Source organism: Cryptotermes secundus, unplaced genomic scaffold (genome assembly GCF_002891405.2).
Source record: "Cryptotermes secundus unplaced genomic scaffold, Csec_1.0 scaffold2458, whole genome shotgun sequence".
Taxonomy (NCBI): Eukaryota; Metazoa; Arthropoda; class Insecta; order Blattodea; family Kalotermitidae; genus Cryptotermes; species Cryptotermes secundus.
The window spans coordinates 135,896-149,986 of NW_019736442.1; the positions used below are offsets into that span (position 1 = coordinate 135,896).

Sequence of the window (14,091 nt, forward strand, 5' to 3'; positions counted from 1 at the left end):
GTGCTATTAAATTACCAAAATTTAACAGTATCATCCAACAGATGCTAGCCACTCTGGATCCCTACACTGCCCATGAACTTAGAAAAGACTAATGCATAGAAAAAACAATCTGAAACATAACTTATTATCATTATCATTATAAGAGGAAGGCACTAAATAAGAGACTCTAATCAAGCTGCAGAGAACATATATCTTACTTTCATATGTTAATTTTTCACCATGTTGATGCATTTGCTCCAAAGTCCCCACTTTCCAGCAGAATAATTCAGGTTTACTAGACCTTAAGCCATTCTTGCACAGCTATCTGTGTTAAATTATCACAACAAAATCTTAATTTTCCCCCGATACACTGACCTAATTAACCCACGTTAAAGTCAGTCGTCTTTGCAAACACACATCATCAGCCTATGCTTTTGCAACTCTCCACCATCTTCATGTTCTGCCCCAAACAGTCAACGACTCCTATTTTAACCTCTCATGTCACACTAGGACAATGACAAACAAGATAAGGCTTAGTTTCTTTTGGATATTGGCCTCCCTTGGCAGTAAATATGGCGATACTGATAGTCAGGAAAGTGATACCTTACAGCTTGGTAGATAATTACCAAAGCTTTTAATAAGACGCTGCCTCCAAATTCAACATTAGACTGATCATAGAAAAAACAGTCTGAAGGGTTCACTCCATCACGAAGACTGCTCCATACAAACCTTTCGAAGAATATTAATCTGCCACCTCTCCATTTTTCAAAACATGTAGTTACAATAGGCCAACTGAATAACAAACGTGTATCGTCAGATATAAGAATTTGCTTCATATATTAATGACGTCTACATGGTACACAGCATTGAGAGACAGTGATCACATTGTCACATATTACTGACTAGACATAACTACATAACAGTGCTCCTGCTGTTCGTTATATGATTATGACAGAGTCCCTATAGAAAACACCGATTCTGACAGTTCTCCTATTGTTTTTATGTGCCTATGTTGCCTGGATATGTGTTTCTTGAGCTGCTACAAAGCAACAGTTGTATCTGTCATCATGTCACAATATCACCTGTGATGCTAATGTAGTTCTGATTTAATTCACAAAAGAAGTAGGCTGAATGATTTTACTTCACACTACACACCCACTACCACCTTCAACACAGGGCACCAAGTTTTAATAAACAATGCTCTCAGAAGTATAATCATTATATATATATATAAAATTGAGAGAGAGAAAAGAAATAAAAATTTTAGGTGTACTTTAAGCTTCAGTTCGGAATTATTTCATAACTGCAAACCAAGACATATATTAATATACAGACATAAAGAACAACTTTGCTGAGACATGAACAAGCATGAATATGCTATCATACCAGTATACATAGATCAGGTAAATTAGAAGTCATTAATGCAGAACAGAGTATGCAGCAGCAGCACAGCAGTAATAGCAGAAAGGTACATCTCATATTCATATGTGGGTATAAGAGAATCATTCACTACAAATTGCTCTTCAGCAAACTATAAATTCTCACTGGTAGTGCCTCTGTATTGTGGATAGCACCTGTTTATTCTGAGTGAAGAACGCTGAGCGAAAGCCTTGTAGTAATCTTCATGTTTAAATGGATGGTCACCTGTGAGTGTGTACGTGCGCTTGCACGCGTTGCTTCAGAGCCCAGACCTGTATGAAATCCTCATCACAAACATCTGACAGATGTTCGATCTTTCACCAGTATATAATTCTGTCTCAGACTCCCCACTGGACAAAACACTCACACACATATTGCATATGCAGTTAAACAGATATTTATTTGGAGGTACACCTTGCCACATATTTCACACTGATGCAGTTTCTTCGCAAATGTCAATACTGGAAGGGCATTCCTCGTCCTCAAGAGTGTGGCCCATTAATGTGCAAGCCTTGCCACAGAGATCACACCTGTAGGGTTTATTGCCTGGGTGAGGCTCGTGGTGCATTGACAGCACTGCTCTCATAATATAACCCCTGCAAAAAGTTCCACAGATGTGAACCTTCTTGTCTGGGTGGTTCCCCCAATGGTGCACAACCAACCTGTTCTTGCAGGTGAGGTACTTGCTGCACATCTACCAGTGAATAATCTGGTACCTTGTGTGACTCTTCCTGTGCTCCTCCATTTTAAACTCAGAGCAGAAACCCTACAATTGGTGGCTGTGACTATCACTATGAAAATCCACATAATTACTCGGTCCTAGTAGCACAGCGACAGATGTTTCTTATATGCATTTTTCGTGAGTATCCTGTGCTGCCAGCCTTTCTTGTGATCTGAATTTAGAATGGAAACCTTTGACAAGTGTGTCACTAACTAAATTTATGTGTTTCTTCTAACGGAACTTGAGACAGAAATAATGCATCATAACACAGCCGCATATGTTACACACGTTTCTTATCATGACAGTGTATCTTCTTGTGCATTTCCATACTTCCTACTACAAATAGCACAAAAAAATGCTGTTACCCATCTCCCAAAAGATGGATTCTGTTCACTTTCAACCTTTGTGAAATTACCAGAATGTACACATGAAATATGCTTCAGTTTGTGAATGAATAATTCTGACCTAGGAAATATTTTACAACATACGTATATATCCCCTAAGCCTTCAACTACGCACTTTATAGCCAAAGCATAACATCCCCAATATTGAATTGCAGGTGTACAGAAACACAAAACCTTAATCTGTAACGGTTTCAGTTTTGTTCTCTACAAGAACACAAAATTTGCAGAGTGCAACCTTAGGGCGATCAAACCCAAGGCTGTGATACAAAATAGAACGAGACATTAAGCAGAAATTTTCATGGCCAAGTACTTATATTCATTTGGTTTAAGTTATGTGGTTTATATTTACATAATGAGTTGATGATTTATGGCACCACAAATGTAACTCTTTAACAAGGAAGTTGGTATACAATTATGGGATGATCCTAAAGGCTGTTTTTAATTTTTTTAATTGCCAAATAGTTAAATGTGTTTTTTTTTTCTGAAATTAGTGAAAATGAAGGATTTGAGGTCTGGTTTTGTTACGTGGTTTACATTTACATAATGAATTGATGATTTATGGCACCACAAACTGATATCTTCTGTGGAATCACGCATGTACTCACCCTTCCCTTTCACCAGGACAAAAGTAGAGGAAAAGTGAGACTGCAAGTTCTTATCAAAATGCAACTTACACTAATTACAAGTTGGTAGACCTGTGGGGCAGTAGTATGATGGGAATTTGTAACATAGGCAGCCTGAAGTGAACATTAGTCATGTTTTCAAAAGCAGACTATTGTTGGGTTTGCAGGTAGTGGTCATCTGGGTACTTACACTGTGTATTGTAGGTGGGTACCAACCTCACAGAGGAACATTCTGCCTCCATCAGGGCTGCAATGAGTATGTTTATGTTGGAGCCCAGTTTGACGCTAACAAGAAGAGTGAATAGAAACTATGACAGCACTCATACTTATCCTGGTCAGCATTCCCACATGGAGTTACAGTTGAGAAGACAACAATTTGGACACTCCCTACTGTGAAAACCTGATATTTTACACCATGCATCTTAAAGCAAAGTCCGATCAAAATTATAGATGCTGCATTTATATAACACAAACAAGAAGAAACTTACAATTCACTCAAAGTATGTACATATGGGAGTAGCACACACATACACACATATATACAATTTCCCAGATCAATGTACAATTAGAGAAATTAATCTCTGTTAAGATTATATATACGTGGTATTCCTGACACATTCAACTTTTATTTCACTTGACACAATGATCCAAGAAGCTCTTTGGATCACATAAAAGAGCAGAAGCAAAGTCTTGTGCATTCTCAATTCCCCCCTACAGGGGGTTTCCCTCTTCATACCAAAGGTGTGAGGGAAAACAAATTAGAGTAGGAAAAACCCTGGCCTCTGCAAAGAATCAAGCAAACTTAAACCAGCTCACACCTAGTATCATAGTCACTGAGCTTTTCCTACACTCAAAACTAAAATGAAAATATAACATCTGAAGGTTCTCAGGCCCCTTGCAAGCTAGATGACCAAATATTTCTTCCTTTCAAGACTGATGCCAATAATCCATGTGCAATATCACAAAGAGTATAATTTCTATTTCAGAGCAACGTAACTTCATGCTAAGACAGCTGAATCCCAACCCCCTCCCATAAGAACCTCTGATGTTCAAGGAAGGCAATTTGCCTACCTCAGCAGCAAAGGGAGCTACCCAGCCTGGCAAGCCACAGTGTACTTTGTTAAGAGTGGATATGCACTAAGAAACAGTCAGGTCTCTGTCCACAAATATTTTTAATTTTACTTCAATGTGTTTATTTCTTAATGCTACCTACGTCACAGGCCACATAAAGTGTAAGGTTCATATAAGTACTCCTATCACAGTTTATTTAAAAACAGGAATAATAATACTAACTTCTGAAATAATATAATGTGAACTTATATGAATAAAACACAAGAATGCATTCAGTTATTACCTAACAAGTAATTAGGTGTCAGAAGCTGCATGGGACAATGACAACATACATATGTTTACTACTTCAAAGTGACAGTTCACTAGTACATTGCTGATGTGAATATATGGCACACACTTCATTTGAAGTGGCACGGGTAAGGAACACACTTGCTACTTGGCATGGCTTTTCATGTGCACATTGAGGAAAGCCCTACAAATGAAGTCCTTGTCACACAATTCACACTGGTAAGGTCTCTGTCCTGTGTGGTAGCGCCTGTGTATCACAAGAGTTGACTGCTGTGTGAAGGCCTTTGTGCAGAGGTCACACTTATAAGGACGCTCTCCTGTATGTATACGTCGATGCTGCTTCATATCAAATGGTTTCCTGAACGCTTTCCCACATATGTCGCACTTATTTGGTTTCTCGCCGGTGTGTATTCTGCAGTGGGACTTAAGATGATCCTTGTTCGACAGGGACTTGCCACAAACATCACAAATGTACACATTGGCACCTGTGTGAGAGTTCATATGAAGCAACAGTGACCTCTTGTGGGCATAAGTTTTACCGCACATCTCACACTGATGGCGAACCTTCTCAATCGGACTGTCAGAGTGAACTGTCTTCTTGTGTGTAGCCAGATTGTATTTGTATTGGTAGGCTTTGTCACACTGATCACACTTGTATGGTTTCTGTCCTGAGTGTGATATGCTGTGGTACAAAAGTGATGACTTCTTAGGAAATGCCTTTCCACAGACATTACAAGCATGAAATTTAGCTTTCTCCTCTGCATCTGAGTGAAACATTTTTTTGTGGTTGAACAGAGTCTTCTTGCAAGCATATTGCCTGTCACATATAAGGCATCGGAAAGGTTTCCCACCATGTGATGCTTTGTGGACTTCCAGCTTACTCTTTGTGTGACAACCCTTACCACACACATCACAATTGTACTGGGTTGCATGTCGTCTCATGTGAATTCTGAAGTAGAAGCTGTTTGTGGTGCTGTAACCACATAGGTCACACTTGTGATTCATTTCTCGTATATGTGTCCTCCCATGTACTATCAGGTCCCGAGTTCGTTTGAACTGCCTAGTGCACAGACCACAGGAAAACATTCTGTCTTTCTGTGCTGCTATGCCATAAACAAGAGGACTTTCATCACATAGTGAATGTGGAATGTCACTGTGCAGAATTTCAATTGCATTTGTGCTCATTTTTGATATGCTCTCAAACTTCACTGTGGATTGCAAACGCTCCCCATATATGCAATGAAACATGCTGTGAACTTCGAGGTCGGACTCGGGAAATTCTTTCCAACAGAGTTTGCAAGATATCAGTCTACCTTCCAGTGCACCAGATACACAACTCCCACTGTGATTTGGAGAAGAGTTGGCATCTGCTGCTCCTACAGCTTGCCTTACTCCTCCAGGTGTAAACCTAGAAAGAAGACAGTTTGAAAGTAACATTCAGAATTACCTCTGTCTGTCAAAACAAACTTAAACCAGGTCTCATGCTTCACTAAATTCCAATCTGGCCTGCATGAATAATGTTACAAACACTCAAGAAACAAGTCTATATATTCAGTCATTACAGTTAATTTTACCGTCTATACAACACGTTTTTTATTATTATTATCACACTACATGTTTCGACCTCAAGAGGTCATACTCAGGTGTACGACCATAGTTGTATATTCACACGCAATCACATTCGTTTTTTCCACTCATTCAACTCTGTATCATATCCAGGTCCACACTCAATAATACATTAGGTTCCTCCTACAAAAATACAAGTTAAAATACCATTACAAATGTTAAAAGTTAAGATTTAAAATTTAAAATTTCGTGAACTGAAGTTTCATTCAGGTCATTGGTATACTTTCACTTCCACTCGCTTTTCAGTCTCTTCCTACTTACGCTCATCACATCTTAACTTTTAACATTTGTAACGGTATTTTAACTTGTATTTTTGTAGGAGGAACCTAATATATTATTGAGCGTGGACCTGGATAGGATACAGAGTCGAATGAGTGGAAAAAACGAATGTGATTGCATGTGAATATACAACTGTGTTCGTATACCTGAGGATAACCTCTTGAGGTCGAAAAATGTAGTGTGATAATAATAATAATAATAATAATAATAATAATAATAATAATAATAAAAATGTGTTGTGTAGACGGTAAAATTAACTCTAATATTCGTTAAATACAAAACAGGATGCAAGAAACAACTAAAGCTATATATTCAGTGCCTGGTGTTAGGACTGGTGATGAAGGGAATGTGATATTGCAGACATGTGATGTATAGGAACAAAGTACTGTAAGAGGGGTTCTATCTTCTGCAATGCAACACTGAGCAGACCAATCAAATTCAACCAACAATTCAGAGCAACACATCTCAATCTTCAGGCTCAAATCCAAAAAAATGTATGGCATATGAGGTTCTCAGGGCAGTACTAACATTTTGGATGTACATTATGTAGTGTGCCAGAAGTTTACCAATGTTGCAGAGAAAAATACTAACTCCATTTTCACGGTATAAGGATAAGTAGCTGGTACTGTTTGCTGCATTGGTTTACTCTTGAGCTACGAATATGGATGTAATATGCATACTAACAGACTACACAGCAGTACATCCAGGAACACAGTACTGATTTGAATAGCTGCACACATTCAAGTAATTGTACTGAGGGAGAAGCATGTGCCCTACCATAGAAAATGAAAAGAATGGCCATGAGCATCCATTTATTAGCACACAAAAACCACTAGATGGACAGAAACATATTTCTAAACTGCTGTATGTTGTAATTTTGTACAGAATTTAACATGAGCCTATCTTAATGCAAACATTTCCAATACAATTATTTTATTATAACATAAAACTGTAATGAAACCCTTGGGTGTAAACAGTGACCTCAGATAATTATTCAAACTTGTACAGTATGCAACAACATACTGACCTCCTACCGTTTTGGAAGAACATGAATGTTATTAGATTCTTCCAGGTCACCATATAGTCCTCAGTAATCATGGTTCTGGGACTTTAGTCATGACAACATATCATTATATCCGCGGTGGAGGAAATGGCAGAGCCTTAATACATATAATACTATGTCACTACAGTACAGACACAGGGATACAAACTATTTCTGTTACATGTTGTAAACACATATGTGGGATGGAGGAAATGCATCTGCTAATCTTGATTCTGTTTTATTACAATATTTCACACATCCAATGTGTTCAAACAGCTGTGAATAAGGGAATAATCAGTGTGTGTATGTGTGTGTCCATGTGCATGTGCGCACACAACACAAGCACTTTTCATCTAAACCTAGCAATCAATCAGCACGTATAGGACTACTGAAGCATACAAAACAGCAATTAAGTACAAACATAAGCCACAAAGTCCCTCCATAGTACATGCATCAAATAGATATATGCCTTACTGTCACTTTCGCCACAGACAGAACATAATTACATGTTTGTAACACTAAATATACAAGCTTATTATTAAGAGCAATATTTTAAGAAGAACTAATATGGACTAGTGGAAGAAGCTTCACAGTAAATGTGAGGATTAAATCTACATATTTTAGATGGAACTTGCTTTTCGTTTTGAAAAATGCCAGCATTCCACAGCTACCAACATCATGCTGGCAGTACTCTTAACTTTAAGCCTCAACAGATAATATGGTGGTCAATTTCAACCACTATATATTTTACTACACATTAAACTGAACTCATAATACATTTATCCACACAGAAAGTAACCCTGCATCTGCAACTAAGTGCACTCAGTACCCAGTAACCAGCAATACAAATAATTGCCTTCATAAAAGAAACCAGACACTAACTACAATGTAGCTGATATGCAAACTGCTCCACAAGCAGACTCTCAAACAAACTGAACATTCATGGTTTAGTAAATAAGGGTAGATCACAATATTGTGGCATGACTCCTGAACAGCAGAAGTGTGCAGTCAGAGAAGAACAGCAGAGATGTCCATTGCTAGACAACAGCTAGCTAAAACACGTTTCCATGGCAATGAACACGCCTACACTGTTATGTCCAAAATGTATCCAACTTTATTTTTTCTGCTCTAAGTAATGGCCAAAGCGGTGGGGAAACTGAGAGAAGTGGTAGAAGGGACTTTCATGAGCATGTGTGATTTTTTGCTGACTCGCAACACTGCCAGATAGCGAAGTGGTGTAACACATGTTCGTCACATTCTTGTTTCGCTCAAGATGACAGAACGCTTGGAGCAGTGATACTGCATTAAGTTTTGTCAGAAACTTGGGGTATGTCCTGGAAACGAAGGTCCAGGCGTCACAATGGAAGCATCCAACATCTCCGAGGCCCAGAAGAGCACAACAGGTTTGGAGCAATTTTAAGGTGATACTGACTGATTTTTGCGATTACCGGGGTGTTGTGCATCATGAGTATGCACCACTAGGCCAGACTGTCAATAAGGAGTACTACCAAGAAGTCCTCCACCATCTTCGTGATGCAGTTCGGCGCAAGAGACCGGAGCTGTGGGACGCATGCAACTAGCAGCTGCATGATGACAACGCCCCAGCTCATTCATCACACCTGATCCAGGGTTTCCTGGCCAAGCACGGCATTCTGCAGGTTCGCCAGGCTCCCTACTCTCCTGACATGGCTCCTTGTGATTTCTGGCTGTTCCCGAGATTGAAGACACCGCTAAATGGCTGCCGTTTTGACAGCCGCGAGGACATCATACAGAACGCGACGGTGCAGCTGCACACCATTCCAAAAGAAGTCTTCCAGAATTACTTCCAGCCATGGAAAGACCGCTGGGCTAAGTGAGTGGAGTCACAAAGGGCCTACTTTGAAGGCGATTAGGTATTGTAACCACCCAGATACAGAACTTTTTTTTCCCAGCCCAAGGTCCAATACTTTTTGGACAGAGTAGTATAAACAAAGTGTTGCCTGATTTTGAAATGCAAGTCACAAAAGAGATGAATTTGGAAGCTAAAACAGAATCTTTAGACTTCAACAGCACTCAAAGGAAATAAGTCTCTTGTGTAGGATGACTAGAGAATTCTGGAAGAAAATGTTAAAGCCTCAGACTGACATAGTGAGCCCTCAATATTTCAGTTCATGTCTATTCCAGATATGCTTCAACATTCTCCGGACAATGCAAAATCTATTATAATCTGATTACTATTCAGAATGCGCTGATTACACTAACAGTCCAAATCACTGAACAAGGTAGGAGCATCTGACACTTCCAAAGAAGCAGGCACTGCATTTTACCTTGCAAAACTGCAGGCATATTTCAATATCATGTATTCTCCACAATAAAAAATGGCCTCATCTAACCTTAGCGAAATTATCACAGCTATAACAACAAACAATGCACAATGTACAGCACCTAGGTACCACTATTAACATGTTTACATATTATCATACTGAATGGACCAAGTTTATAATTAAAGAACAGCATGCTGCCGTAATCTATCTAAACATTTTGGAAGAAAGCACATATATTTTAAAGTCAGAATACCTTATGCTAAGTACAGTTATAATTATAACTGGCTGGGTATCACCTGGAAGCATAAGGTGTCAAGACTGCAGGAAGTGTGCTGGTATAAAGTGAATGTGGTAAAAGTCCAGGATAGAACAGAATTTAACACAGAACTCGATTGAGGAAAAGCTTCTTCACTTTCCTTGAACACTTTCTTCCACCCACTAAATGTACAGCTAGTTGTCAATGAAGCATTACATGAGTCTGTTCAAGATATTCAAACAAAGATCGAGTCTGATGATACAGTTCGCGAATATAATTAATTTTGGCCACAATATCTCATAGATGGTAATGTTGTACCCTTCAACGTGCCATTCTGATCTCACTTCTAGACCAGACTCTGTAATATCCAATTCTTCAGCCTGATCAATCATGCTTCAAAATTAATTTTGAGCCTGCTATGAACTACCAATTCAATGAACTTTAACACCTTCAGCCTGTATACACAGTGCTGATTGTTCCACAATGTCAAAAATCTCTGCAAGCAAAATGTGGCACAAAGAACATATAAAAGCCTGTTACTTAAACATCAAGAATGAATATGATAAAAGAAGACAATAAGGTAATGTTCAAGTACTAGGACATGCAAATTAACACCCTTTTAAATTTAATGAACAAACGTTTCACAGGGACAAAATGTGAGTCTTATGGTGAGTTCTCAGCACTGTTTTTGTAACATAGTCTGCATGGCAGTACTTGTGAAAAATAAAGGATGACAGCTGCATCAAGTTCTTTGCACACTGCATACCTGAATATGGATAACTGCCTGTATCTGTCCGCAAACGCAAATGAAGTACTCCAAGCAAATGTCTTGTCTCACACACACATCATATATGTGCGCTTCGGCCTTCACAACAGTGTGCATACAGCAGAGATCCTCTAGCGAGGTCTTACTGGCCAGTGTCTTAACGCAAACACAAAAAACCAGAAACAAACTTCACATGTGCTTTGATGATCCCTTCCATGTGTACCTACTGCCACACAATTCACGATGGAAGGCAAGCATATCCTGATCTGTATATGTACATTCTGGTAATTCTTATAGACATAATTTATTCCACTTATCACATTTAAATTGAATCTCCCTTCAGTTCATAATCTTGTCCAATATACATTTGGACACAAAAATTTTACTGCACACATTGCAATTAAAGTTGAATGCACCCAGATGTTCATTCTTATGAAGATCCAATGCAGTATTTTAAGAAATGGATATACCACAAACATCACAAACGTGACTCTAACTTCCCTTATGGTGATTCACATGTGCTGTCAATTTGGTACCAATGCTGCATATGGATTGCTGGTCAAGTTTCTGTGGAGCAATGTGCAAATTCAAGTACCGCTTATTTAAGAGGTTTTGACCACAGAATTCACATACAAAAACTCTACCATGATCACAATGTGGCATAGCAAAGCACTAATTTGCAGTAACACTTCTAGCTGGTTTGAGTTTGAAGAATGAACCCCCTTCCATCATATCTCTCTTTCCAAACTCATATCACAACTGAGTTCAAATTTGACTTCAAGATCCTAGGTTGAGACAAGGATACACTTGACCACTGTTTCAGGCTGTCTCCAATTCAGATAATTCAACCTGAAGAGAAATGTAACATCTTCATCAAAGCCCTCAGTCCCTTGCTTTAGAACACTGTAAGGTTGCAATGACTAAGTCACAAAGGAAATCACATGGCTGTAGCACAGAAGAATGTGTTTCCTGCTCGATCACAAATCAGAGATCACAGAACAATCCAACATACGAGCACTGAGATGATAGCTTTCCTACCAGCTACAAGATAGAGGTATTAGCCATCCGAGTTGGTGGCTATGTAATAGGGTGGCAAATTGTCAATACAATTAAATAAAACAAATATTGCTCCTCATTTCCTACTGTACAATGATAAACACAGGCTGACGTTGGTCAGCTAAAACAGGGTCCAGAAGCAATGAACCTGCCACATATGGTACCTTCAAGGCCCTAGTAAAACTTACAAATATTACAAAGTAACACTGACCACTTTCAACCTTCTGCCTACTTCAAATCATACATTATCATACTAGCATTCATCTGCTATGTAAATTCAAGGAGACAAAGATGAATGGACTGGACAGGATTCAACTGCAATTTACACGCATGGTTCATGCACTCAAGAGTCTCTGTCAATTACACTAACACTTACTTCATATTACAAAAAATTACCTTGTATGCCATATATACATATATATAACGTCAGTTACTCTTTCATACAGGTTAAGAGATGTGACATTAATTACAGCACTAAAGTCCCTCATCTCTCTTATAATTATGACACCACCCATGAATAAACTTCCCTTATTGGGAAACATCATGACTTCTCTGATGACCTTTCATCAATGTCTTCGTTACAAAGTTTTTATGACAAATGTTACATGCATATGGCCTGTAACCAGTGTGATAGCGTTTGTGAATAACAAGTGAGGTACGCTGTGTAAATGTCTTGCCGCAGAGGTCACATGAATGTGGACGTTCACCAGTGTGCATTCTCATATGAACACGAAGATTTGAACTTGTGTTAAAAGTCTTTCCACATACATTGCAGATCTCTGGTTTCTCACCTGTGTGGATGCGGCGGTGAGCCCTTAGTGAGGTTCGACTGCCAAGAGTTTTCCCACAGAGATCACACAGGTATCCAGTATGAGACTTCACATGCACCAGAAATGACTGTCTTAGCCTGAACTTACTGCCACAAACTTCACACTGGAAGTTAGGCATTGCCTGGTCACTGGCTTGATGACGATTTTTAATGTGCATTTTCAGGTGACCTTTATGAAAGAATGCCATACCACAAACATCACACTTAAATGGCCTGCCTATGTGTACTACCTTATGTTTCTCCAATTCATGCTTAAATACATAACCTTTGCTGCACACTTCGCATACAAAACTGTATTCACCAAGATGTCTCTTCTTGTGGACTTTCAAAGACTGCTTTGAGGATGCGGTAAAACCACAAATATCACATACATTATCTTTACATCCTTCGTGTAACTTCTTATGAGCTGTTAACTGACCATTTCGCTTGTAAGATTTATTACACACATTACATATAAATGGCCGGTCATTCTTATGGCTGACTCCATGCTTACGCAACTGCCATTTGCTTGAAAATTCATTATCACAAAATTCACATCTAAAAATTTTCACTCTTTCAACTGCCTTCACTGCAGCACCAGGATTTAAACTCCTACATGTAGCTCTTTCAGGTGCTGTAGCATTACAGCTTCCGCCAGCCACTGAATTTAATCCTTTCATGTCACTATTACTGCTTGCATTTGAATTTAGTCCTGGCGGAGCAACAATGTGCAGATTCCCTGGCTTGATGGCATCAGTGAAACATGACTGAGAAGTAATGTATGAAAAAGGAACAATGGTATACATCTGTTCATATCTGCACCCTGGTGCTTCCCTCATACTAAAACCTGTAATATCCATATGCCCAGAATCTCCAACACTGGTGTCTTCTGAACACCTAGAAAGAAGAGAAGTCTGTAGCAGTCAAACTGTGGTATCCCAGCTGATAACAGTGGCACACACCACAAAAGAAAAGTCCTACACTCTTCTCTGAAACATCTTTGAGGGTGCGTCACTGAGTAGTCAACTTTACGGAACAAAATTCCTGTAGCACTAGCCCCATGATATTGATTCACATCACATGCTGACAACAGAACCTACCTGTTTTCTGATCACAATTCTACAAAACATCACAGTATCTTACGATGACACACCCTCAAAGATGGCCTTCCCATAGGATTCCTGCGCATTTTCTTCAATATGACCATACTGTATCTTAAATCCAATGAAAAAGCCAAGCAACCCTACAAAAGTTATCTTTTAAAGCCCATATGTCAGTAGCTCTTAAACATGAATATTGTTGCATACCAACTCATGTTTAACACATAAAATTTTACTTAACAAACACGTCACTCACATAGTCACAGGCACCTCACGTAAACAAACCCAAAGTATTCTTTGCCAGAACTCAAGATCTGACAAGGTCTAGGACCAAGAGTGACATCTTACAT

The 14,091-nt window shown here is 38.9% G+C and overlaps 1 protein-coding gene across 9 annotated transcripts in view; it reads right to left on the minus strand.

Moving 5' to 3' along the window:
- The window catches only part of LOC111869995 (zinc finger protein 260), a 303,781-nt gene that overhangs the window by 120,608 nt on the left and 169,082 nt on the right, over positions 1-14,091 (minus strand). Inside the window, exon 4 of one of the 9 annotated variants that reach the window (XM_023861915.2) lies at positions 4,302-5,913. The exons of the other annotated variants lie outside the window; for them this stretch is intronic. Within the exon in view, the coding sequence (XP_023717683.1) occupies positions 4,650-5,913 (1,264 nt within the window). The 3' untranslated portion in view covers positions 4,302-4,649. Of the gene's footprint in view, positions 1-4,301; positions 5,914-14,091 lie in introns of those variants that run through there. 9 annotated transcript variants of the gene reach the window in all.